Genomic DNA, 27,768 nt, shown 5'->3' on the forward strand with positions numbered 1-27,768 from the left:
AGGAAGAAACAAAACGTCTCCCTCGGTTGCTTTGTAATTATAAGTTGTGAGAGGGTGGACATATTACGGTTTTGGAATTCAGAAACGTAGAGGCTTCATAATGTGTATTTGTGTGTGTGTAGTGTAGGTGGGATAATTATGACAGCAATGCAAATGAATGAAAACAAAACGATTTGTGAGCACGCAAATGCTATTCTCAAAATGAGAAGCTGATTCCTTAGAAGAGAAATAAAAAAGATTCCAAGATGATGACTCCGATTAGTGCAGATACAAACATTTCAACAACTCCGGGTAAGATTGAGGCTTTAAAATGAACTCCACTTAGGTTCAAAATTGGGCTGAGTGTTCCCAGTGAAGAAGATGAGCAATCCATAATAACTTTTCGGCACAGAGGAGGCGTTTTACCCTGAGATAATTACAATAAGAGTACCCAGTCGCAGTGCGATTGCTCCCGGGTGACATTACGGCTTATTAAACTGTCATGGGTGCCCCCCTGTTTTGGTGTCTCTTGATCTGACTGCCCCAAAACGACAAAGTCACAGTTTATCTACTCCATTTGTTTGACATCCTTTACAACATAATTTCATCTGGGCCTCCATCTCTTCTCTCGGCTGTCTCACGGAAATCCTTCAGGGTTAGGTTAGGACCGGTGGGACGCTTGTCTCAACTGAATTGCACTCATGTCTCCCCTTTTAAGAGTCACACGCCCTCAACAATTACCAAACGAAATTAGCTCATATCCGAAAGTGGCAGAAAACTCACAGGCATACAAAATAGTACATCACAAGGAGAGATAAAAACTAATGGTCCCAACCAAGTTCATCTTATCATTGTTACAGTGTGACAGTGAAAGTTGTGTGCTTCGGCAAGAGAATAAATGAGGGATGAAAAAAGAATCAATCAAACAAACAACAAAAGGCCCATCTGTGTATCGATGATGCTCTCATTCGGCCATACGAGTACCATCATAATCATTTTCTAGCAAAACACGCCTGATGTATACAGATGACTTTTTAAAACTAATACATCCTAATTAAAAGTGTATCTTTTGTTTTCCCCTCTCCACTGCATTATTAAATTGCACACTCTCATGTGGCCGTGTGGGCACAGCCAGTGTGGATGATTGGCATAAATTGTTTTCATCTTGTCAAGCCTTATCCCAAATTTCCCATTTATTCAACCTGAGACTCACGCGCGCAACGCGGGCACACACACATGCACACACACACACACGCACGCGCGCACGCACACGCACCCACACACACACGCACACACAGCAACATGACCTGTTCGAGTGGTAACATTTGTTATTAAAACACAAAAATGATCAACTTTGCTCGTGAAGGGACCTCCGAGCTCATATACAGCCTCACAACACTTTCATTAAGAAACAATATACACCCACCTGACACTTCATTAGGTTCTCCTGAACATTCTAATGAGTTCCAGTACAGGACAGGATCAAAATGTTAATCATGCTTACGTTTTCTTTCTGTGCATTTTTGTTTTTTGTCTAACACTACTGTGGATGAGTGTTGCAGTGAACTACGTGGAGAAGTGTTTCTAATATTTTGAATCGATTAAAACAAAAACAACAAAAAGAAGAAAAATAAAAAGAATAATACAAAATAGAGGAATAGTATTATAGACAAATACATTAAAACTACAAATATTTCTTACATTTACCGGCTCCTGGGGGTTGTAAAAAAAAAAAAAAAAGTACTTTCATTTCAATATGATAGTCCATTCCTCCATGAACGATAAAACCAATTACTGTGGTCCAAATGTATGTTTTCGGTGTGCTGGGCTTCCGCGTTACTTCTGTGTTCATCCTACAAGCTGCGAGTAGTTTTCAGGAAATATGTTTGGCAAATTGCCACATGATACGCCTCCTACGACACCGTTTGTTCACCCCACAATTAAACACAAACATGTCTTCATCGTTGAGTTGTTTCGTATAAAAATGGCTTCCCCATAGGGCAAGAAGTATGTAAGTGTTTTTCACTTCCACATTTTTACACTGCTTGGTGATCTTCGAAGTCGACGCATATTTGGGCCTTTTTTCTTATTTTTTATTTATTATTATTATTTTTTGGGGGGCGGGGGCTGACATCACGCAAAGCCGTGACAGCTTCAAGGAAACCTTGCCAGTGTTGACATTATGATGCAAGGTAAAACTAATATTTTTAGGACCGTTGATACCAGCAAGTGGGGGAACCGTACACATGAGTACAAATACATGTTTTTATTTTATTTTTATTTTATTTGGGTGGGGGTGGTAATATAGACAGTTACATTTTAATCTTGACAAATTATGGGACTGGACGGTCATGAGAATGCAGTATAATGCTTGTGCAGGAGTTTTTTGCCTCACTCAAATTATCCTCAAATGAGGGTAGTTCGAGCGTGTTTTTTTTTTTCTCCCCCTGTCCCTCCCTTGTTTCTTTCTGACTTTCGGGTTGAGTGAACGCTGGCGCGTTTTGGCTGCCGCTGCTCAACCCGTATTGTTTTGTGTTTTTTGTTATTGTAAAGTGTCCTTGGGTGTCTTGAAAGGCGCTTATAAATAAAATCTATTATTATTATTATTATTATTATAATTCTACCCCATTGCTATTTAGAACTATAACAATCATATTGTTGAGGTTAAGAACAACATTTAAGTTTGATTAATATGACTTTTGTGACCTGCGAGTGTACTACTAGGCCGCATTGCATTATATTTGTGTGCGAATGCAGTATGAAGGAGTAGCACACAAGCATGTAAGCGCGCACACACACACTGAGCTAAGGGAAGGCATTAATTACTGGTACTCACATCTTGCAGGGAGATCATAGCCGCAGGTGATCTTGGCTTTGCCGGTTTCACAGCCATTTAGTGTTTGACACTCATCGTAGAGACAGGAACCTGCAGCTTTGTGTATGCAGCCATCGACTGAAAAACACAGACAGACAGTACTGAGTTGAGACATTCATATTAAAAATTTAAAAAAAAAAGGAAAACATGTCTATGACATATCCAGGACCACAGCCTCTATGTTGAGACATAGACACAAGGGGAATTTTGATCTTTTCATCTCGGCGTCAAATCATTTCCTTTGCTCGGCATTCTCAAAGAAAGAGAGTCTGCCGGAGTGCAGAGCCCTTGTTGCTGGAAAATATTGACAGGCCTAGGAATTAAATTAGCTGGGCTAGGATCTAATAACGTCTCCGCACACAGTGAAAATGAGACTGTTCTTCCTGTAATCCCTCTCCCTTGTCAACAGCCATCTACAATCAGATCATTAACTGTATTTTCTGCCCCATGCTGGGAATCTTATATCTGTCCTCTTCTCTGTGGCACTGGGCCTGGTGTGATGTGGATCAGTGTTCCGATTCTGTCGCGCTCCCTTCTGATGTGTGTCCTGATTCCATGGAAAACACAGCCCCCCCCCCCCCCCGCAAGGTTTTAATTTTACCGGGTTAAGGCCGCGATTGCTGCTGATTGATGGCGCGTCTTACAGAAGAAGGCAGAGAGATAGAAATCCACATTATCCTACTCTGAAAGCCTGACATCCCTCCAAGAGCATGTTATCAATCACGCCGAAACATCATAAAATCCGTCTCAAGTTGTCCTGCAGAAATCCTCACAAGCCATTAGAGGATAACAAAGCCAAGAGAAAGAACAATGACAAATGGACAAACACAAGTGTCTTTTTTTTCCTTATTTGTTTTTTTTCCAGTTGACCTCAGCAGAGGATTGCCCTTATTCATCAAAGGTTAAGGTTAAAAAAAAAGACAACTGAAACATCTCATACATGGTAATCACCATTGAGACTCAAAACTACCTTTGAAATAAAATACACTATTTTCCAAAGTGTACTCGTGTACAGTGTGAAGACAAAAGGTATGTATTTGGTGATGGAGGTGGGGGTCCTTTATCTCAGTTCTTTTCAGTTTCTCAAGGATGAGTCAACAGCTGGGCGAAAGGTTTTCAGGCTATATCAATCATCTTTAATGGAGTGAGGGACAACCGGTTGACAGAGACAGAGTCTGATGGCTTTTTGAAAAAGTAACACGCATCTGACAGTGATGTGAATATGGAGAAGGATTTCTCTAGTGACAGTGAGAGCTACTTAACACGGTACAGAGTTGAGGTAGCACCGGCTACGAGTTTGGAATTTAGAAACTGTCCACACAAACATGGCCACAATAACCAGGTAGAGTTATTTGCATAATAATAACAATGTTTCAAGCAATAAATATAAATTAGAAACCAGAGGACTAAAGAAGAGACTGTCACAATGCATAACAAGCTCATATACAAAACATTATCGAGCTATGGATAGTATCAATAAAATACATCAAATTCAAATAGATTTGCCATTTGGAAATGTACAATCTTGCTAAAGGAAAGGAGGGGAAAAAAGAGTAAAAGGGTTGACATGAACCTAACTATTTCCAACTGTGAATATAACCTTGTTTGAAGCCTGTAGTTATGCCTTTTTTTTCTTCAAAAAGATACATTATTTGATCAGATGTGTGCACCTGCTATGAGATTGGCCAAGGCAAGAAGCAGGTAGGGCAAGAAGCAGGAACCCCCCCCAAAGAAAAAACAAAAAATACTAAGCATCTATACATTCCTAACACACACACATATATCTACAGTATATAAATATATCTACAGTATATAACTATATATATATACAGGTATATATACTGTATATATATGAGAAAGAGAGAGAGAGAGATTTGTAAAGGATAATCTCACCAAGGGCAGCAGGTTCTCTATGTAAGGACAACTGTTTATTTATTTCTTTTTTCGCGTGTCAGATTAGGGAAAGGTAATAATGCAGTGTTCCAGTTGGTAGTGTTCCCGCAGGAGTCTGTGCTCCTGAGACATTTCTCATCACTAGCAAGCGTTCTTGATCTCTAGCCTACGAGCACCTTGGGAAACCAGATAGCAACAACATGAGGCTGTGCGCGTCATCTCGCTAGCTGGAGAAAATGATTCAAAGTGATAGCTTCAATTTCCATCTCCGTGCTCCTCCCTTCCTCCTTCTCTCCCCGATGCGCCGTGTACTTCTAATGAGCCCGGGAATGTGTCCTCAGTGTCCATAAATACAACAAAAGATGGCGAAATGACTGACATACCCGGAGAACGGATTTAATTTACCTGTTTCCAGGAATGAGTTCAACAGGTACATTGTGTACCATATGGGTACACGTCTGAAGGACACAAATAAGAAATGTGGTTGGGATGGGAGCCCAGTGAAAAATACAGCTTTTAATCAGGGGAGGGGGGGGGAATCAAATTAACTGTGATAGTTGGGCATTCACACTTGGTTTTGTGTCAGGTTTTCGACAGCCACGGTTTAATTAACCCCCACCAACGAAGATGACGCAGTTTGGATGTCACTTTAATTCCTAATTGAAGACGAATTTCATTGCTATCTCAGCAGATTCATAAATAGTGTGCCTAACACATTAAAAGTGCAGTCCAGAATCTTATGAAAGACGGCTATTTCATTTTGGAAAAGAGTATGGTCCCAATTTATTTCATTCTATCACGTGATTTTATGGACTCCTTGGTCTATGTTCCTCTCTTATAAAATGTTGTGGCCACCTGGGGGGCAACAATTACACCTAAAAGGCAAAAATGGGAGTAATTGTTCACCTACATCTGTATTGCAGCAAAAATACATTTTTGGGAGGGGTGGGGTAAAATATGTTTCTTAAAAAAAAAAAGATAACTTGGCTATACGTTGGATTTTTTGTGGAAGCTCTTTAGAACGGAAAAAGGTCACAAAAGCTTACACACTGTTCAGACAACAACCTTCTCAAATAAAAACAAATATCAGCCAATTAGTTTTGGCAAGCTAAACACAAACAATAATTTGAAGACCGGAAAATATTTTTTAAGTGGGTCTCAAACGTATTTTTGGCACAGTAAACCTTCATCAGATGAGATGTTCAGTGTCGTAATGGAGAAGTAGAAACAACGGCTGTACTTTTTAACATAACACTTCCTCCAGAAAAGAGGACACACCAATACAGACATCAATGATGATTGATCAATTTAAATAGATAATACTCAAAATACTGAGTGTGACATTGTTTAAAAAAATAAAATAAAATAAAAATTGGACTTGCTCAGTTCAGCCGGTGTCAGTGAACTTTGCATTGTATTTTATGAGAAAAATGAACAAGTAATGAAGGTGCTTCCAAGATCACGCTGGGTGTTTATTTGAGTACGAGCAAGCATAGATAACATTGGATAGGACCCTCCACATTTAATCAAGGCAGATTCATCAAGCACTGTTAAGTCAGCAACATTTGGGAACCAAACACGCTCCTTTCCTGTTTGCGCACAGCATCATCCGGTGCATGATTTAACGGTCTGACGCTACCTTCACGATTGGCATGACGGTAGGTACATAAAAAACTTCACCCAAAACTAAATGTGCTGAAAACACACTTTGCCCAATCAGCGTTTGCATGCACTGAATTACATTCACACAACTCACTGGCCAATGATGCACACCGCCGAATGCACCGTGTGTGCACGGTTAACCTCTTTCTGTTTTTGTTTTTGAGAAGATAGAAACAAACAATATTGCAGGTGAGACACAATGAAATTAAACCTGCTCATCCTCGATCTTGATAAGCGAAAGCGTTCCTAAGCAGTGACTCAGTCTGCACACTTTAATGAGGCTCAATTTTGATCAGTGGCTCATCGCATTCCTCACATTTAATAATGAGTAGAACAGCCGAGAGTAAGTGAAAGAGAGGGAGAGAGTAAGAAGCAGCCATATTGGCAGAGACAAAAGCGATGAGGGCTGTGTCACTTTAAAGCAGTTTGAATGGGTTACTCAGCTATAACCTTGGCTGCTGCCATTGTTGGAGACACCTCTGGCTCGACCTCCCAAGGCTCGGCTCCCACGTGCATTAAAGGACCAGCAAAGCTCCGCTAGGCTTCTCCCAGGCAGCCTGAAAACCAAGTGGCTTTCAATCGCTCCATCAGACACAATGACTACCTGCTCTGCACTCATTACAATACCCCGCTTTCAGAAATGGTGTCAGCTGTAGTATTCTCTCCTAATTATTCCCCGCGCCTCTGCGGGTTACGATCAGGACTGGAGCCAGAGGAGGCAGCGTAGGAGTGGGTGAGGGCTGAGATCGGGTATGCTTGTGCTTGATTCTACGTAGCAGGTTATGCAGAAGCCTCAATATCAGCAAGGAATCTAACTAAGGGGAATAGAGTGGCATACATATAAAGACAAGCACAATCCGGCTGCGTTGTCTTAGCTACTGTTCCATACTGGTCGACTGAAGGGTCTCTGCGCTGCAGGTCAGGAGAAAGTAACGGAACATTTTAGCAATACGCTTTCACAAGACAAATTAGAAAAAAAGAGGACAGAAAACATTATCAGTATTAAAAGAAAATCATGCCACAGCTGAAAAAGAGGACATGTAATCGCTAAGCAGTATTGCATGTTATTTTTTTTTTAAATACACATTGTCAGAAGAGATAGAAGAACACCAGCTGTAACAATGCAAAGCTAATTGAGATAAAGAGAGAGAACAAAGTGGACAGATGCACAGCTTAAAGTTGCATAAGCGATTGAGTGCATGCAACGGTTTATGATTTATTTTTTATGTGGGGGGGCATGCATTCGACTTTTTTTTCATGATCCATCAATTGCCTTTAGTTAAATGATTTCCATATGTTTGCATAAATGGAGTATATTGTATTTCCAGTGTTGTATGCATGCCTAGTGTTGTTTCAACTTGAGCCAAACATTTTTCTTGATTTTATTTTATTTATTTTTTTATTGGTCTGACGGACCAAAGTACGACTCAATGCAATAAACTGAACACCTTGAATGACTTAGCAAGAGGAAAAAATAACTCATAAGTGGCAATTCTCAAATACTACATTATGGTGTATGAGTACTATTACAAAATTGGGGGCTAAGTAACAGAATTTAGGGGAATAAGCACCCTCATGGTACTGCATATTTCTGTTCAGCCATTTTTCTAGTAACTATAGCAACAGCTTATGTCCCATCTCCTCACAGCACTTTTCAACACGGAACACTGATCAAAGCCCTGGCACAATTCCACCTCTGTGATTTACAACACCATTTTCTACTCAACTAATTTTACCAAAGGAGATAATGACATGGATTAGTTGCTAATCAAGTGCCAATCGGAGATCTGTCTGAACTAAATGTCAGGTGGAATCTGTTCAAGCCACTGCGGTTACTCCCCTGTAATACCGGACCGTGAGTCCTAATCGCAGCAATTTTAGGTACAACCGGAGCGAGAGCTCGCCCCTTACTGTAACCACATTCTGTCCAATGGATCATAATTTCCGCTCAACCCATAATACGTGGGATTTAAAAAATGCTAAGCCAGATAGATAGTCACAGATGTTACTCCGTAAATAGCCATTGAATTGCTGAGGCTTCCATGACACATTATTCCCTTGATGCTGCCATGTAAGTAGGGATGAAGATAAAGGACAACTATCACAGCTTCAGCAGAAATAAATCATTCTCCTATTACAACAATGACCACAAAAGCATTCTATGAAATCCCCATTGAGTACTGCGACATTAATATGGCACCTCGATATTTTCCATTTATAGGCAGCCGAAGCAATTCTTATATTTTATTCTGTAAGTATGTATGACTTATCATGTATGACTTATTACATGATTTAATAACACTACGGTGTACATTTCTAAAAAAAAATGTCTTGGAGAATGGCAACATACTGATGATTGCAACAGGCCATGGCAGTTGACAAGAACACTAGACGGTTCCTGCTGTTCCCAGAATCGTAAAACAAAGCTTGGTTTGGGTACTTTAGCTCATGTGACACTGTTGTTGGAAGCGTAGAGTCTGACAGCTGCGGACAACTTGGTGCCGAAGCCCAACATTGCTGCACTTCTTGTGACAATCGTCAAAGTCCTTACTTTTCAAAGTTGTTGTTGTTTTTTTTTTTGTTTGTTTAGTTCCCCCCCCCCCCCTTAAACTGCTCTATCATCTTGTTTTTCGCAACATTACCTGTCAGAGGCAAAGGAGCCGCCTCATCCCAGACAACCACACTGTCAGTTCAACTTCTTCTGAACAGCATTTCAAGATGTTTTACTGCAATGTGTTTGTTTGGACTTGACTCTACTGTGCAATGCCTATTCTACTAGCTATTGCAACAGTTCAACTAAATGTGTGTGTGTGTATGTGAATGTATATATATATATATATATACATATATATATACTGTATATATGTACTGTATATATATGTACACACACACACACACACACACGTGATTTGATTGGGTTGATGGCAGTATTTTGCAAATACTGTACAAAGCTCACAAAGAGAGAAGACAGGAAATAGAAAGCATAAACAAATGTAACTTAGAATAAGGAAAAACAAAACTTGCCTTTACAAAAACGTCATTTGGAGGCGGAGCCATTCTCTCACTCTCTCTCTCCCCCTCTCTCTCTCTCTCTCTCTCTACTGAATGGTACTTGCAACTGCTCATAATTACATTCCCCTCGAATAAGGCAACATTAAAAAAAAAAACAACAACAACAGCAAATAAATGAAAACATCTGATCATATTCAAACATTATTTTTATCTCAGAAGTGCAGATCAGTATGATCTGTACGTTCTATGTGACTGACTGATTGATTTCAGCTCACCCGTAACCCTGAACAAGATAAGCAGGGAATAGGGATAGAACTTCTGTGCATGTTTGTATGGTGTTGTCAGTATTTAATTGAGCAGCACTGCATTGAAGGTGAGATGGTTAGAATGTCTGGACATGCAGCTAATGATTAAAACCATTGTCCACAGCATAGAGGCTCAATACGTGACTGACTCTCAGAATACCCATTTTCACCTTATCTCGGACTGTGATCACAGCTGCCTGATGGAAATCCATTTGTGGCTTCTATTACTCTACATTTTGTGTCCATTTCAAGGTGCAAGGTGCTCCAATAATCACAAATAAACACACACCTCCTTTGTTACGCTTCTCTCCTCCTTCCTTCAATATCACACTTTTTTCCCCCCTTAACTTCACTCCAGTCCCTTACTACCAACAAGCACTCTGCCAATGTCGCCATTATCACTTCTTCTTCTAGGTTAGATTACTTTCAGCACCCCTGCTTTACTATTAGTTGATAGGATGGACACTTTTTTTTCTTCCCAAATGCAATCAGCGTGTTTGTGTGTGTGTTTCCACCTTTCGAAAACATCATGAGTTTGTCTTTGTGTGGTGACATAGTGAAGTATTTTTCTTTTTTGTTTTTTTTCCCCATTTTACCTGGGAACAGTCTCTCTCTAGGACTGAAATTATCTTCTGTTAAGATATGTTCTATGTTGGGTACTTTCACTCAAGTATCCCTTTCAGGTACTTTATTTATACAAGTGGTTACATATATCTCTGGGGTCAGGCCAAAACCTTCTTTGTTGCAATTTGGTAAATTGCATATTTTTAAACAAACATATACTCTTGGTTATGTTGTTGTTGGCTTTTTTCTAAAAACAAATTATTGACCAATATAACTTGTTGAAAATGCTTTAGGTTCTGAAACGATGGTTTTTCGTCAATGGATGCTACAGCTTCTTGTTGACTTTGAAACTTAGCTTGTAGCCGACGTGTGCACATTTTGAGCATGACGTCTCTGATCCACTGGTTAAAGGACACTTTGATTCTCTCCTCTTTCATCTCAAACTGCTTCAAACAACTAAGCGTGTGACAGAAAAGTGGTTAGGACTGTACGACTGTCCGTGTTTTATGTTATGTGTTGTGTTTATTATTTTACTTTATGTTAACTGTTTTGTTAAGCGCTTTGTTACAGCTGCCGCTGTTGTGAAAGCGCTATATAGATCAGCATGTATTGTATTGTAGTAGCTGAACTAACATCACTTTATTGGACTATGCTGAAAAGTCCTGGAGGTACGAGGATTCCGCCCGATGCCAAAGTATATATTATGTGAGCCAAATGGCTCCTCCATCTTTAAAGAGTTTACAGTAGTAAGAAATCAGTCATACATAATGCAAGCAACTAAATAATCAAATATTTTTGGGTAGTAATATTTAGCAATAAGAAACATATTGGTCCTTAAAATATGTTTGCATTAAAAAAACAAAGCACCTTAAAAAAGGATGTAAATACATAATTCATTACCAGTGGATTTGTGATCTAAATGTGTCTAAATCCTGGTGAGATAGGGCTTTCATTAAACCACAGTAAGCTGTATTAGTCAGTGTCATATATTAGCCCATTACAAAACATAAGGCTGACTGACCATGGGTGACTATTTTCAATTAATAGAACACAATTTCATGCACCCATAATTAAGTGTCACCTCATGAAGAAACTGCACTGTCTGGCAATCTGGGTTAATAAGGGAGAGACAAATGCTGAGAAAACATGGATGGAAAACATAACCCCCAGTGTGGGTCCAGGCTAAATTAATCATGAATTACTTCCCAGCACAAAGTTCCTTTTTGAGTCGCCCAAGAGAGCTAACTGCTTGATTTTAAAGGATGGTCTCAACCTGGAAATATCGGTGAAAGTTGGACAAAAACACTTTGTTCTAAGCAAAGTAAAACTATGCACTATGAAGCTGCAGCGGACAGGATGAGACAAATGTATGTAATTATCGAGCAAACTTAACGGCAAGCTTTGAGGCACTTGAAGAGAGAAAGCAAGCATGGCTGCTTCCTCACACGCTTGGAACTTGGGGCCAAAAGCTTGGTGGGCAGTTTGTAATTGCAGAAATGAAGAGAAATGAAGCAGTTCCATGAAAGACCAACGCTTTTGATTAAAATGCATGAACAGCTGTTGCTATTATGCATGGTTCCTTGGGCTAGCATTTGCCACGCGATTTTTAATTTAAAGGCCCAGAGCCTTGTATAATATATGCAAGAGATGGGGACTCAAATCATTTGACAAGGACTTGAATTGACTCAAGTCTCTGTTTTAATGACTTGTGACTGGACAAAAACTGAAAGGCAGGCGCTGGGTTTAAGCATAAAAGATAACATTTAGCCACGCTGTGAAGGCAACAGTCACAATGGCAGGATTTGCCTGGGAGTGATACTGTTGTGACGGAAGATTGGAATGGTTTCATGTTCTCAAAAGGACAGACGAAGTTAAACAGGTGGTTGTTGAGAAAAAAAAAATCTTACTGTGAGAGGCCCAGGTGACTGACCTTCACCCGTCACATTTAGAATGGATGACAAGAATCACTGACAACTTCTTGAATGTCAAGTAAAGGTCTGTTATGTTCAAAAGTCATAACCGACACTCACACGGAGCATGCCAGGCTCTACTGCTTTTGAGTAAGTTGCCTGTATTGCGCAATTGTGATTCAAATAATCTTTATGATGACCATGTTTTAGTTCATCATTCACCAATCAATATTGATGAAAAAAGGGTGAAACTTAAAAATGGTGGTGTAATGCAGTCAAAATGTACCTAGCTTTTGTGCTGGTGCACCAAACAAGAGGGGAAAAAAAACAGGCACAACTGTGCAACCAGTGCAAAAAGTTAGTCTTGAGATATAACAGTGTTTGTTGGCATAAAATCCAATTGTCTTTGATTGTAGCAGGTTGTGACATCATCGCTCTGGCTTTCCGCATTTACAGTACCATAGCTGCCTTATTTTAGGTACGCACATATATGGCCAGGCATACTGTTTTGTAACATTATACCAATTCCATACAGTAACAAAAATAACAATAATTTAACACTTTAGAAAGTGTATAAGCACCTCAACTGCATGGATGTGGTAATATCCACTTTGGTTCTTGCTGAACAGAGTATGTTTGAAAGGCTGCTGGTGGTAAACATTTATGAGGAGTTGCAGTGAACTACTGCTCCAGTGGCAGCAATTTCTCAAAGAGGCTGCAGCTGAAAATTTGTGCTAAACTCTTGGGTTTATAATCCACATTTGCTCTATAAATGTCTCCATTTGAAGTTTCCCTTAATGTCTTTTTTTTTCCTGCAACAGCAATGACCTATTTTATAAACAAAATGCACTTTGTTTGTCCTGTACAATGAGTTAGCTGACCGCCTTCTCTGAATTCATAAATTAACAAGTGACCTGTACTTAAATATGTTATTACAGAAACTGTGAGGTCATTGAATGGATTCTTCCAGTTTCCATACAACATGGAAAACATAAAAGATAGTAACAAACTCTGTGATTCGAAGATTCTTTAATTTTCACTGGCTGGCATATACCTGAACACTAATATTATGCCACTATTGTGTTTCTACAGTCTTGTTTATTCAAGTGGAGAAAATAGAAAACCATTTGGGATTAAAATATTAAGCATCAAAATAAATACGTCAATTCCCTTCTGTCAAGGGAGATGGCCCCAGTTCGCCAGATGACTGTTTTCAGGATGAAATAAACGGCAAACAATACAATGGAAGCAAGTAATGCATCAAGATGGTCTGATGTTCGATCATCAAGAATGTACATAATGACTTCAGAGAAATGTCTTAACATAGTCTTACTGATAAACAAATAAAATGCACCGTGTCTTGTTTATTTTGTTCCCATGACCAATTTGGCAACAATTTACACATTACACATCAATGAATTCAAATGCTACTAATCTGTCAGAGCCCGAAAAGCCAAACATTTGTTTTCTTGCAATGTAGTGTATCAAAACATTGAGAGAATGTGAATAATTAATATTTTAAACAGTGTAATTACTGTAAGGTCTGTAGTACCAGCAGGTTGGATGTGCGCCTTTATGAGACAAGGCTGAGTAAGTGCGTAGGCTGAACCGAAGTAAAAGCAGACTTCAATGGGAACAATACATTTTACATGTCTCATGGTTGGTAGACAAAGCCATAAGTGTCAGAGCCTTGGATAGCCAGCGTGCAATCCTGTCTAGTGATTTATCTGACTGCGCCCAGACAACTTTGGAGGCAAATCCCCAAGTATGCTATCTATTAAATGAGCCTGTGTCAACGCACGGGAGATAAAGCGCCCACAGCTGCCCATTGAAACGTCCTCCTCGGGCCCAGCTGTGGCACACAAATCAAAGGCTTCGACACGGAGACCAAGCAGCACAGCAGAGCTCACCTTCACACAAGCACACAACCGAGTACTAATGTGCCACTCTACTAATCGGTGAATTAAAAACAAAAAACAAAAACAAAAAAAAAAAACACTGAAATATTCTTACAAAAAATAAAGGAATTCAATAAACGGTGATGAGCATGCATAGTAAACAACATATTTACTGCTTAAAGACTGTGTAAAGCGGATTAAGAGATTTGTTTCAAAAGACATACAAATTTAAAGATAGGTGTTGAAAATGTACAAAGACTGAAAAATGTGTAGTACTCAGTCGTTGAGATGTAGCATTGAACTGTTTTTTTTTTTTCACATTTCAGTTTTCCTGATTTGTTGGCACCTTCAGCTAAAATGGCGCCCAGTAAATCACTCTGGTGCAGAGCTTGTCACCACTCGCCTGACTATATCAGAACCAGGCACCTTTGTTCGTGTCAGTGCCTTCGCGGCGCAATTGTGAATGATAATTACGAGGACACTTCCACAACAACCTGCAGTGAGCTGGTTATGCTAACGTGCCAACAAAATACATCTTCCCTGCATATCAAAATTGAGTGAACAGCTCAGTGTTGTAATTTAACTTCCCAAGTGTTACATATTTTGTGTTATTCGGGCTATCCAAAATGGTTGAAACATGAGACATTTGTGGGTTTATGAGCCACAGGCTGAATAATGTGCCGCCATGAGTTTTGGTCTAAATAAATGGTTAACTTTCACTGAAGTGCCTCTGTTAAGTGGACCTACACATAGACACGACACCAAACAAAGCAGTTTTGTGGTGGTCAAGCCCACTGCCTACTGTGTCCTGAGCCATGTTTGCCTGCGAAGGTGGTTAGTGCTGCTTGTCGCTGCATGGACAAGCTATATATAGAAAAATGTAGATGTATGAAAGTATTTGATTAACAGCTGAGTGGGGAGTGCTTTCAGCGCATTCATAGGATACGCCTTTGAAACCTCATGTTATGTACTTGGCAATTGTTTTATTCATTCAAATTTGGCAGGCATGGATGTTCACACTCTTCTCTGTGGTGCGTAAAATGTGTAAGATGTTTTTTTATGATCATCTGCAGGGACTTTATGATTCATGTAAAAGAAATAATTAAACCCACTGTTCAGTCATTCTTTCTTATTCCATTGTCACTTGAGAGAAACGACTCACGTGCCAGCACTCGGCCAAAACCCATGGAAACAATCACAAATACAGCACTAAAGGTAGTTTCTCTTCTGGGTCAAACAACGCAACGCGGCACAGCTTGTTTTATAATCCAAAGACTTGATTTGAAAGCATGTTCGTGTTTTGATTGTGACACCCTGTTCCTTCGTAGCAACATGAAGCAGAGTTCCTGACTCACTCACCCTAGGACTCCCCCCCACCCCCACCCCACTCCCCGCCTCCACCCCAATCGTCTGTTGTTCATCCACTGCCTTGCCTGGTGAAAGTGTGTGTGGTCTTGGTGCTTTACTCAAGACTATGGCTTGGCTCCACTATGTGAGAATCCTTGTTGCAGAACCACAGATGAAAAAAACGGGGCTTTTATAATTATACTGAGATGAATCCAGGAATTTCCTGCTGGTCCTTTTAATTACGGAGATAATTTTTCTCTCGGGAAGACCAGCTTTAACATACTTACCGGCTATTTCAACAGTAGTTGTTTTTTTTTAAGATATTAAAATATATATATTTTTTACTTAAACAAAGTTATTGTTTTTGATTTGTGATGATCGGGAATGAATGTGATAGGGGCATGTTTATGAGAGATGTTATGACGAGCTTGTGAGAGTATTTTCCTTGTTTTCTTTGACTGATTGTAGAAGTATGAGAATGACGCGGGGGAGGTGAATTGCGGGTAAATCTGAAGTCTTCTGCATCTCTTACCTCTGTGAGTGACAATGGGAAGTGTAATAATGAAGCACACCACCATGTTATTCCAGAGCCCTATCTCAGTAATATTGTAGCTGCCAGCTATCCATGTGGCACCCACCTTGCTGTCGAGGCATTTGTTTCCTCCAAAACTGAATGCTATTTTAGCCTCTATGGTTTGAACACATTAGTATTAGTTTCTTCTATGATTAAATGTGAGCCAAAAATAAAAAATACAGATCAAAACATTTGCATTTGTTGAGATTTAATGGGTGGGGGTGACATCATCTCCATTTGTTGTTCAGAACAAAATACTTATAGGATAGTGACAAGAAATAATCAAGGCGGAGAACCAAGTGTTAAGTGTCAATTTTACACTCCTCTCTCTTACTATGCCAGGTGCGACCATGGCCCCTGTTACGGCTCTTAAGTCAGAATATTGGCAGAACGATTTCTTCCCTACCTTTATGTGTCCATACAATTTATGCACAATAATAACCAGGCAAATGGTGTAGAAAAATAGCAGCTTTTGCAGGCAGTATAAAAGGGACCTTTGTTTCACCCTTACTATTATTCCAAACTAAATTCTCATCAGAAAACGTTTCTGGCGGCACCAAGTATTAGCTATGGGGGACTCGGTTGGAAGCCCCTGACCTTCCTGAGATTACATGTGGATTTACAATGCAGTGAACTGTCACCTAGGAGAATATTGTCTATTCATTCGGACTTAAAATTTCTCAGGTCAACATTAGGTATGTCGCAGAGAAAGTGCTGCAGCAATGGTGGATGTTAGAATTATAGCGAGCTACATTCATTCTTAGTCTGAAGGCTTTTGAAAAGGCTTTTTAAACATGTTATGAGCATATATGCTTTCTGACTTCCGGGTTGAGTGAACGCTGGCGCGTTTTGGCTGCCGCTGCTCAACCCGTATTGTTTTGTGTTTTTTGTTATTGTAAAGTGTCCTTGGGTCTCTTGAAAGGCGCTTATAAATAAAATGTATTATTATTATTATTATTATAATATTAATGTATGACACTTAATGTCACGTAAAAGGGACCCATAAGAGGTTTGGGGGAGGGGGGGAAATCAAACCAGACTATCTTCCATATCAAAAGGTAACTGTCACAAAAATTGTCACAGACTCCACTGTAGACTGCCATGCAGTTAGGTGTTGTTTTATCAACTACCACTTTACTGCATGGCAGCCTTGGAATTTCAATAAGACCTTTGTTTGTAATCGTCCTACCTCAAGAACTGATGTTGTACAAAACCGTACACCTTCAAATTACTACGTTGCACATACTAATAAAAGATAAATACAATAGTAATGTGTCAGGTGTACAAGCTTGAAAATAAACTCTCAAACAAGTCATGTAAGGTCAGCAACTTGGTTATCGTGCAGACTGAAAAAAAATTAAACAGAATACAAAAAGGCTATTTACTAGTTAATGCACCATGACTGATTCTTTAGCTTTGAAGTGGTTTGTCTGACAGCCATATGAACTGCCTCTCCAAAATTAATGAAAGTGAGTGGAACACAGTGGGCTAGCAGCCAGGGATTACGCTGTGTTTAGGACAGTGACAGCCTGGAAAGCTTGCCAAGACCACTATAGACCACAGGTAGTATGAGCAGTCAATGTTGAAAAGAGATTCCTTATTTGTGACTCGTCATCCTTGTTTGCCAGGTCACCCCATGGCCGGGTACACACAACGACAATCTAGGCTGTTTTTGTCCTGATTTTGCCCTTTCGGAACCAAGAGCGTCAAACGCCCGACTATCTTGTCTTTCAAGATTGTCCTATAAGGTGATTTGTATATCAGAGTAGATTTGTCTCGATAATAGGGTCCATCACGAGCTGGGCCAAAATTCCAAAACTTGTTTAGTATTTCTGAAGAAAACTCTTCATGTGTGTGAGGAAATGTGCCTACTAAATCCTTAGTGGGGTTAGGGTTAGGTTGAGTTCCAAGAGAGAAAAGAAAAGAGGTATGAACACTTGATATAAGCTCCTTCACAATGTCTCTAATTTCAGAACAACACTTATTGGTGTGAATGAGACATGTATGACTCCACACACATGTTGTACACGCTGTGGAAACACCGAGCTGCCATATGAAACCAAGGAGTCAGACTGGCAAGATTTCATCATCTTGCACTGTTTCAAGATGAATATATTGTTCACACTCGAAATAAGGAAAATGTTCTTAAACACACAGAGAGCCAAAGGAAAGGTTCAATTATTGTATTTTTTAACTTACTTTAAATGATGAGAATCTAAACTAATTGACTGCTACTCAAAATGTTAAATCAGGTATATGTACCGCTCCATCTTGAAGGAAAAAAGATAAGCCAGGCCTCCTGGTTACATTCTAAATGGTAATGACCAAAAACGGGTATGAGGCAAGCAATTCATTTCTCATTCAGATATCTCTCCGATCATAACTGCCAAACCTTGGGAGAGAGGAAATTGAGCAATAAAGCAAAGCTGATGATCAAATCTAAAAAGGTAATGCTTTCCCTAAATACTAGATTTATCCAGATCCCCGGTGCTATAGTTGGAGAGTGGCAGTTGGGGGAGTAGGAAGGATTGATCACTTGGTAATGTTTTCATCATATGTGGTGGTTAGCGAAAAATGGGTTATTGAGTCGGTCGGTCTGTTATATTTAAAGACTGAATACATCAAAGGTGATTGTGATGTGGGCTGAAGCAAACCCAACACCGCAAAGCAAACAAGGCAGGTCCGGAACAACCGAAGAGCAACAACATTATGTAACCTATTTATGAAGTAAACGCAGTATTGGAATATATTTGTGACAGGACTGGAGGGCAGGCATAATGAATGTGCTCTCTCAAGTCATTTAGAACGGATAAAAACTAGTTTAGTTTAATTAGATTTTCAAAAGGGAGGGAGTGTTGTCCCAGTTCTGAACGAGAACAGCCTTTGTTAAGTTTCATTTAAAAGCATGGGTGCATGGGTGACTAAATTACATGCTAATTGTGCATTTTAATAAGCTGCAAAAGTTTGAGGCAAAACCAGTCTCAGTGAGCAATGAGATACACCCGGCACCTCTTGCAGGCAGGCTCTTTCCACGATATGTAGTCTGGTAAAACATGAGTCAAGTGGTTTGTATTTGTGCATTAATAAACGCATTACTCAATATTTGCTAATCAATTTGATTGAATCAATGTATTGTAGAGCAGTACATTTTCAAAAGGAAATCAGGTAACATAACACACACTCGTTAATGCCATCACTGTCCTGAGGAAATATCACAATAATGCACTGCTCCATCCAAAACAACTTTTTTTTTTTTTTGCTTTTTGGCAAGCCCCACTGATTTGAAATCCAATAAATGCATCACTTCTGCTAATTTATCTGTGCAATCAGCAGGCTTGTGTTGACGATGAAAATGTTGCTGCTCGATTGACAATTTGTGTACTGAGAAACTCCCGGATGTATTAAAAAAAAAAAAAAGACTCAAAGCCTTCTCAAAGTTAACTGTGAAATTCCGAGATAGTGAACGTCATGGCAATGAGTTCCATCATTGAGATGGATTTTGGTGATGTGCAGAAGTGGTCTTTCCAAATGCACACATTACGCCAGGATCCTGCTTGCAAGCTCTGCATTCAACACCATCATCCCTTGAACTGCTCCATGTTACACTAGCTCAGTGTCTCACCGGCCATCTCCCAGTGGAATTACAGCACAGGTGTCAAACACCAGACCTTAAATGCCGCTATCCTGCATGTTTTAGATGTTTCCCTCTTCCAACACACCTGATTCAACTGATCAACTCATCAGCAAGGTCTGCAGGAACCTCATAACCACCCTGACTGGAGTTTGACACCTGTGATCTATGTCTTTCTGACAGACAGGACACAGCAGGTCAGTCAGGGGGAGACAATAACATGCACCATCAACATTACGGACAACCAAGAATGAGGATCTTCTCTCTGCTGCACTTCTCTCTCTACACACCAAGCTGTCAAACTCTTGAAGCTTGCAAATGACACCACAATCCTTTGCCTCATCAATGATGTCGACCAGTCTGCGTCTCAACAGGAAGTGGAGCGGCTGGTGCGCCGGTGTGGGCAGAGAACCTGGAGCTGGAAAACTCAAGTCTATCGAGATGATGGTAGACTTCATGAGTCATCCTTCACCATAGATGTGCCTCCTGCTGCCCAACTGCCTTGTTTCAACCATCAAGACCTTCAAGTTGCTGGGAATTACAGTCTCTCAGGACCTGAAGTGGGAAATCAACATCAACCTACTGAAAAAGGCCCTGGCCGAGAATGTACTTCCTGTGACTTATGAGGAAACACGGTCTGCCACAGGAGCTGTTGAGACAGTTCTATGCAGCAGTCACCGAATCCGTCCTATGTTCATCCATCATAGTCTAGTTTGGTGGTGCCATAAAGAAGAACAGGCGAGAGAATCATTACAACCTACAGACTCAAGGACTTGCACACTGCAAAAAGTCAGACAAGGGCAGGCAAAATTCTCTTCAACATCCTGTTCACAACCTCTTCCAGCTTCTTCACTTAGGTAGGTACGATCAAACTATGCACACTAAAACCAGCAGACTGTCCAATAGCGTCTCTTCCCTCTTGCCATTAACTTGCTAAAGAAGAGCATTTATTACGTCGATCCTGATCTACCGGTAGATCTAATACGAGTCCGAAGTAGATCCGAGGCATGTCGAGGAGAAAAAAATGTCTTTGTACATGTCAGTAATATATTTTTTTGTGTTAATGTACGCTGCACCCTAATCATCCTATCAGTCTCATTTTCACAAAAAAATATTCCAAAAATAAAATAAAGCAGGTAAATCTTGAATTTACGATGGCGCATGATTACGTCACCGGAGGTTGTGAGCGCTCAGCAGTCTGCAATTGCAGCTTGTGATCAAAGCTGTTGCGCTCTATCTTTTATCGTCATTTTTCTCATTCAGAGTTTGCTTCGTGTACAATTTACCGAGGGCACAGGCAAAGAATAGGAATCTAGGAGTGACCAGGGAAGCACTTTAAAACGATAGTTAACAGGCTGCAAAAGTGCATCGCATGCCTCAGTTTCAGGCTTTCTCATCATGGTGTGTGTGTGTGTGTGTGTGTGTGTGTGTGTGTGTGCGTGTGTGTGTGTGTGCGTGTGCGTGTGTGTGTGTGTGTGTGTGTGTGCGTGTGTGTGTGTGTGTGTGCGTGCGTGCGTGCGTGCCGGTAAGGGTAGATCCCGGGAGGTTAATTGATCGAAAAGTAGATCTTCGGTGCAAAAAGTGGGCACCCCTGCGCTAAACAGTTGCCTCATAATTCCAGAGTGGCATTTTGCAAATGTTCACCAATTTTGCACAATTTTGTGATGGTATAACCATATTCATGAATATAGCGTCAGCATTCTGCATATTTGCATAGCTGTTGTTGATCGCTATTACACACAAGTGGACACTTTAAAGTGCTCAAGGCATCACCTGCACAACTGTCACTGTAACACACTGTAATTACTGCAATACTGATCTCTTATTTTCTTGACGTCTCTCCGCATCTTTTGCACAGTTGGCATTGTTTGGTCCTACCGCACAAATGGTATCCTTACATTGCTGAACGACTTTGTACTCACAGTACGTGTTATGTGTTTCGTCCTACATATGTTCTTCAATTCAGTTTTTACAAATCTAACCAATAAAAGTCATTATGATTGATTCCTTGCCTAGGGTTTTAACTTAAGTCAAAGCACTGTTTGTAAATAAAACTAAAATCTCTCACAAATTTGAACGAAGCGGGTTTTCATTCAGTCTGTTACTTATTGGGAATCATAGCTTGCGCGAGTGCTCCTTTGAAATGTGAGGCGCACTGTAATGATTTCTCTGACATTTAAACACGTCACAGCTGACTTTTGCGGGTAGAAAACCCAGAAAAGCCAAGTCTGTCCAAGTATTCTACAACAGAGGTCATCTATTTGGTTCAGAAGGTGGCTTTCTCAAAAGTCTTCTTCTGCGGGCATTTAGATCGCAGGTGACTGCTGTCGGTTAAGGTAAAGAAAAGTGATTGTGTAGTGCTCAAAAGACACTTGGCTGAGCTACATGCCAATCAATGAGAACAATACATGTTTCAATGAAGAGCAGACGCTGATTCAGCTACTGATGCGTTAATTGGATAGAACCAAAGAGGAGAGAGAATGACCCCTTCGATGACCCTTATCATTGAAGCCGTGACTGGAGCACAACCTTAGGAATGACCTACGTGTCAGAGGTTGATCAGGACAACCCCTGCTTAACCCCTGGACACATCAGCTAACAAGGTCATTTAAGATCATATGTTGAAAGGCTACTCGCATCTGGCTCACATTTTATCAATTGGATTTTAACTGTGCAAGTCTCAGGCATGACAAGTAGATTGGTGTCACTGCACAAAAGGCCATTGGGAAAACCCAACTGCTAAAAACCTGTACAAGCAAGATAGGTCACATTAAGAATTGTTAGTGGTAAGGGTAAAACTAAACGTTAATTATTAAGATAGATTCATTTCATTTTTCAAAGCATTAATGGCCTATAGAGCATTTATTAAGAAATGAAGAAATTTTTAAAATAAAATGCTGACATTGCGCAATTTTCTTTTCTTGGTTGCATGTAAAGTGTGCAGTAAGGGTTGGGCAATTAAGTGAAATGTCATCATGATGTAGATTTTGGTTTCTCACAATCATGAAAAACATTACAATCAGAGAAAATTGGTTAATGTGCTGAACGGCGTCGCGTGTGCATCCAGGTCCTGTGTTTTGCTTGCAGCAAGCGCGTGACGCATATTCTGCTGCTGATGTTTATTAACGCTCCAGCTGGAGTTTACTGTAAAAATAAACACAAAAAGTATTCGACATATTTTACATGTAAATCAACGAATTGGTTTTGGGCGCATTGGCAGCTTAAGGGTAGCACTCAATACAAAACACAATTCGCCAGCTTTCACAAATTACAAAGCTGAACTTCGTGAAAACAATTTACCTACAAATAATGAATATTCACAAACAAAGGCTGTCACACATACAGACAAGTAACACTATCCTATTTGTGGTAATATATCCTTAATCTTTAAAAAAAAAAAAAAAAAAACTAGTTGTATTAGTAACGTTTGCTACTTCCTTCTTCTACTATTTTTGTCTGCAGGTAAGTGTCACCACATGTCTCTAAGAGGCCGAGGTGCGCTCCGCAGGAACATCAGATAATTATTTTGGGAGATGGGGCAACAAAATACTGAGAAAGTAGAGGAACACTCAAAAAAGAGCGGTTTGGAACATTCCATAGTTGAGCAGGTTAATTGGAAACAAGTGAGTGTCATGAGAAGCTTCCCTTAGAGGCCCAGTTGCTCACAAGCAAGGCTGGGTAAAGGTTAACCACTTTTAGAACAACTCCATGAGAAAAGAGTCTAACAGTTTAAAACCAATGTATCTCAACCTACAACATCAGTTTTTAATTGTCATATAAAAACATTCAGAGAATTTGGGAAAAAAATCGTAGCACAAACTCTGCAAGGCCAACATTTGACCATGACCAATCCCTCAGGCAGTATTATGTTCAGGATATTGCCACTTGGGCTCAGGAAACCACGCATGGATGATTAGGCAGCATCAAACACTGATTAGAACACCCCGAGCTAACTAAAGTCTAATATTTTGTCCCCCAAACATTGTGGTCAAATTCCAAATGGTATCCCTTCAGGGCAAGCAGTAACATTCTCTATTTAGGAGTTTGTAGTTGGCGTTTCTACTGTTAGGGTTATTTAAAAAAAAAGATCAAATGCATCTCGTCACCCTGAAGTCAATGGACAGTAGAATGCTTGTGAAAAATAATAGTCAGCTGCTAACAAATGATGGCTACGCTACACGCTTGTTGCATGCGTTTTGCAAACATGTGGCATAAGGAGGGAAACAGGTTCTTGGAACAAGCTGTTGCTGTGCGCATTATGTTTTGAGGATTCCACACATGCTCCTCTAACAGGCAGAGCTTAAGTGCTCAGACGGGGAGACAAATTGCCTGTATCAATATGCATCCAGCATCGCCAAAGAGAAAGGTGATGTTAATTATTTACCGAGGAAGCCTGTTGCTTAGACTGATGAAGTGATGAGATACTTAACATGTTGCTGAAAAACACTGCTCAGTGGTTGCTGCTCAATTAAAATTAGCCCCATACTTCGAATGCACAATTACAGTATCTGACAGTCAACACGGTTTGCTGCCGAGACGATTCAAACAGTGTCAAGGTTTTGCTTCCATTTGTCTATTTCAACTGTAACTGTGACACAACAAATACAGTACATCTATTGGAAAATACAGCCTCCTCTGCCTCAAAGATAGAAGGAATTATTCATTTTATAGATTTCCTGCTTTTACCATCAAGGATTACCCGCTTCACCTGAGCTGGTAGCTTCCTTATTGGCTTAGCCATTGATTGCCTTCCATCCACTCCACTGCCTTCAAGGTGACCCATAACTAAGAAACGCTCCCAGAAAACGGTCATTCAGCAAAAAGGTTTGGTATGCTACTGTCCATTCCAGTTCTGCATATTTTCCTAAAACTCACTGGGTTGTGGATACACCTTATGATTACTCATTCCATAGCTGAAACATTTATCCAGAGAACACAAATGTCGATTCAAGTTGTATCGGATTTCATCGCAGAAGTGTTACGGAATGCATTGATGATTACTTTGTATTCATGCTTCCTCAGACAACAATGTAATAAATCAGGAACATCTGTTTATGAAAAGTGCTCTATGATGACCCCTCTGTGGAGCAATCAGCACCTTAGTGACAAAGAGCCACTATAATCATGCCATTTGCAGCACCATTCTACAGCAACCACAAGCAAGTGCTGGAAAAAAAGAGATGAAACAAAAATATATTGTATGGACACTTTCTATGTCACACCATCAATGACCATTTAGTTACAAGAAACCTTTGCTCAACATCAATTGAGCCGAAATGTCACCAGTCTTTAATGGCTGTTAAAGTGGAGAGTAAAGAAGACACGGCTGTTTGTGTTGCATTGTAAAAGCTTATAGAGGTTCTACCTTTTTTTAAAAAGAAAAAAACACTTGACCCGGTTCCACACATTGGAGTGTCCTTTCCACGGTAATGGCGTTTTGCATAATGCCATTACTAGACGCAAAGCATGAAATCACCCCACTTTAGTACCGATTTGAAAAGGCAGAAACAACTGTGGAAGTGGGGGAGTGTGTGTGGGGGGATGGGCCTCAAAGGGCCATTTAAGCATAAACAGATTCTTCAAACTCTTCTTTTAGATTGGTTAATGAGAAGGGGGCAGACAGACACGCAAAGAGAAACACAACCGTTTATTCATATTGGCAATTTGCCACTAGATCACACTCTTATTTATTACATGTATATTTATTTATTTATTTTCAGAAAATCGTACGTCGTCTCCTAGAGTAGAGTGAAACCTGCAAATGTGAAAGCCTATGAATCATACATTTTGAAATGCGGCCTAAAGTTGACCATTCCCATGCATGACATCACTTGAAAGATTTATTTAATACGTATCAAAGGATTAACTGTGGGTGAGTTGATTTTTCTGCAGCGACAGCATCTTTTGGAACTTGGCAAAACTGGGCCACCGTTGTGCACGATGTCACATAATCCATCAGTATGTTTATTAACTCATTCAGTACCAGCCAATTCTGGACCAAGTCTGAAAAGACGTTTAAAAACGTTTCTGGGAGTCAATGAGTTAATCATGATTATGTTATACTTACTACACTTTGTACCTTTTCCCCTTTTTTTTGCAAAATCCAACACAAAGTTTTGGCAGAACAGGCCCTGCAGCTGCAGGACATCTCTTTTTTTTTTTTAAATGTTAATGTTACTACAGGTCTTTTTTTTTTTTTAACACCCAACTCAAAGTGTGTTAGTCAAGAGAAATCTCCAGCGCTGCACATTTTGGTCTTCAGTACTTTAAAATGACACATCGTATTTCATAAGTAATTAAAGCAGGGATATTTATCCTCAATCTCTTCTCGCTCTCATCTGTCATCATAACAAGTGATTCAAAAGATTCTCTATTTTCCTAAACACACCTCAGGGAACCTGGAAGACGACACTGACCGCAGCCCCTTCTGGCCCTGCATACCCTGAGCTACAATCTCTGGCCAGCTTCAAATTTCAAGGGCTGAAAAACAATCTCCCTGTTGGCAAATGGATGGCACAGCACCCAAACTCTTGGGTCAGGAGTTCACAACGAGCCGGGAGGATGTGGACAAGAGTGGAATAATGTTGGGAAGGTTGAAGACATAGACATGTATCAGACCTTTCCTGGAGACATCGGCTCCATCTGATGACCCGGGGACCAGGTCACCGTCACACTCGTGCCCTCTGACACCCACTTGCTGTGTACATGCTATATCCAGTAATCTGATACAAGCACGACTAATTCAACTGCGAATGTGCATCTTAGCATACTGTGACAACATTCTAACAAATGTATGATGGCAGAACAATGTTTGTGAGACTTGGCAATAATAATAACTGCACTTGAAAGAAGCTGGCTAAGAAAAAAAAAAAAGGAAAAAACGTCAGTCCTTGACAGACATTTGACACCTTCATTTTTGGAAAGCTTTTTAACCATTGAGATCATGCCATTAGAGCCAGGAATGAAAATGTAGTGCCTTGCAAAATTAGTCATAACGTATGATTTTTTTTTTCCTCCACATTTTGCGACCTTACAATCACAAACCTGAGTGCAATTTGTTGAGATTTTTCGTGCCAAACACAAAGGGGCACTAAATTGTGAAGTGGGACGAAAAATATATACCGGTACTGTAGTTTTCAAAATTTTTGTAAAACTGAAAAGTGAGGAGTACATTGGTTTACAGATACACCCCCCCCCCCCTCCAACCCCCCGTACTCTGATTCCACTAGATACAATCGAAAGTCACCTAATAAGTAAATTGAGTTAATTGGAAAAGATTTTGGAGAAACATATCCTGCCATCTAAGCAACGCCATTTTCATGGATGCCCGTGCATATTTCAGCAAAACAATGCCAAACCAGATTCTGCCCATGTTTCAACAGCGTGGCTTCGTAGGAAACGAGTGTGGCTATTAGACTGGCCTCATTCCAAACCTGCCTCCCATTGAAAATGTGTGGCGCATCATGAAGCATAAAATATGACAACGACGACACTGGAATGTTGAACAGCTTAAGCTGTACATCAAGCAAGAATGGGAAAGAATTCCACCTACAAAGCCTCAACAATTAGTGTCCTCGGTTCCCAAACATTTTTTGAATGTTGTTAAAAGAAAAAGTGCACACAGCGTTAAACATGACCGTGACCCAGTTTCATTTTTTTGCTTGAAAAAAAAAACAAAAACAGTCATCGATATGAACATTAAATATATTGTCTTTGTAGTATATTAAATATAGGTTGAACATTGTATTCTGTTTTCATTTATGCTCAACACAAAGTCCAAACTTAATTGAAATTGAGTTTGTTGAAAATTGCTGTGTGTAGCAGGCTTTAGATGTGCGAAATGCTTTTTTCAGTAGTATTCAGTACAGCTCTTCTCTCATGGAATCTCTCTCCCAAATTTTGGCTCGCCACAATGTTCCTGATCCGTCTGAAAGTCTTGTCAAAATGATTACCCTTTCATAAAATGAGTAGTGAGCTCATTACGTAACATCGCTGCAGTCGACTTTCCAACTTTTTAACAAGTACAAAGTTGAGAACCCCGGTCCTGAGCCAATTCATGTTTGATCCCATTTCATGTTAAGAAAGTGCTTCATCCAGTCTTCGCTACCATATGGACTA

At 40.0% G+C, this 27,768-nt stretch overlaps 1 protein-coding gene across 4 annotated transcripts in view; it reads right to left on the reverse strand.

Moving 5' to 3' along the window:
* macrod2 (mono-ADP ribosylhydrolase 2) overlaps positions 1-27,768 on the reverse strand; it is a 372,441-nt gene that overhangs the window by 229,104 nt on the left and 115,569 nt on the right. For all 4 annotated transcript variants that reach the window (XM_086122657.1, XM_086122655.1, XM_086122656.1 and 1 more), the window contains exon 5: positions 2,816-2,932. In XM_086122657.1, coding sequence (XP_085978783.1) covers positions 2,816-2,932 — 117 coding nt within the window. The remainder of the gene's footprint in view (positions 1-2,815; positions 2,933-27,768) is intronic.

Source organism: Hippocampus guttulatus, chromosome 10 (assembly GCF_054856545.1).
Source record: "Hippocampus guttulatus isolate MCC_2025c chromosome 10, RoL_Hgut_1.0, whole genome shotgun sequence".
Taxonomy (NCBI): Eukaryota; Metazoa; Chordata; class Actinopteri; order Syngnathiformes; family Syngnathidae; genus Hippocampus; species Hippocampus guttulatus.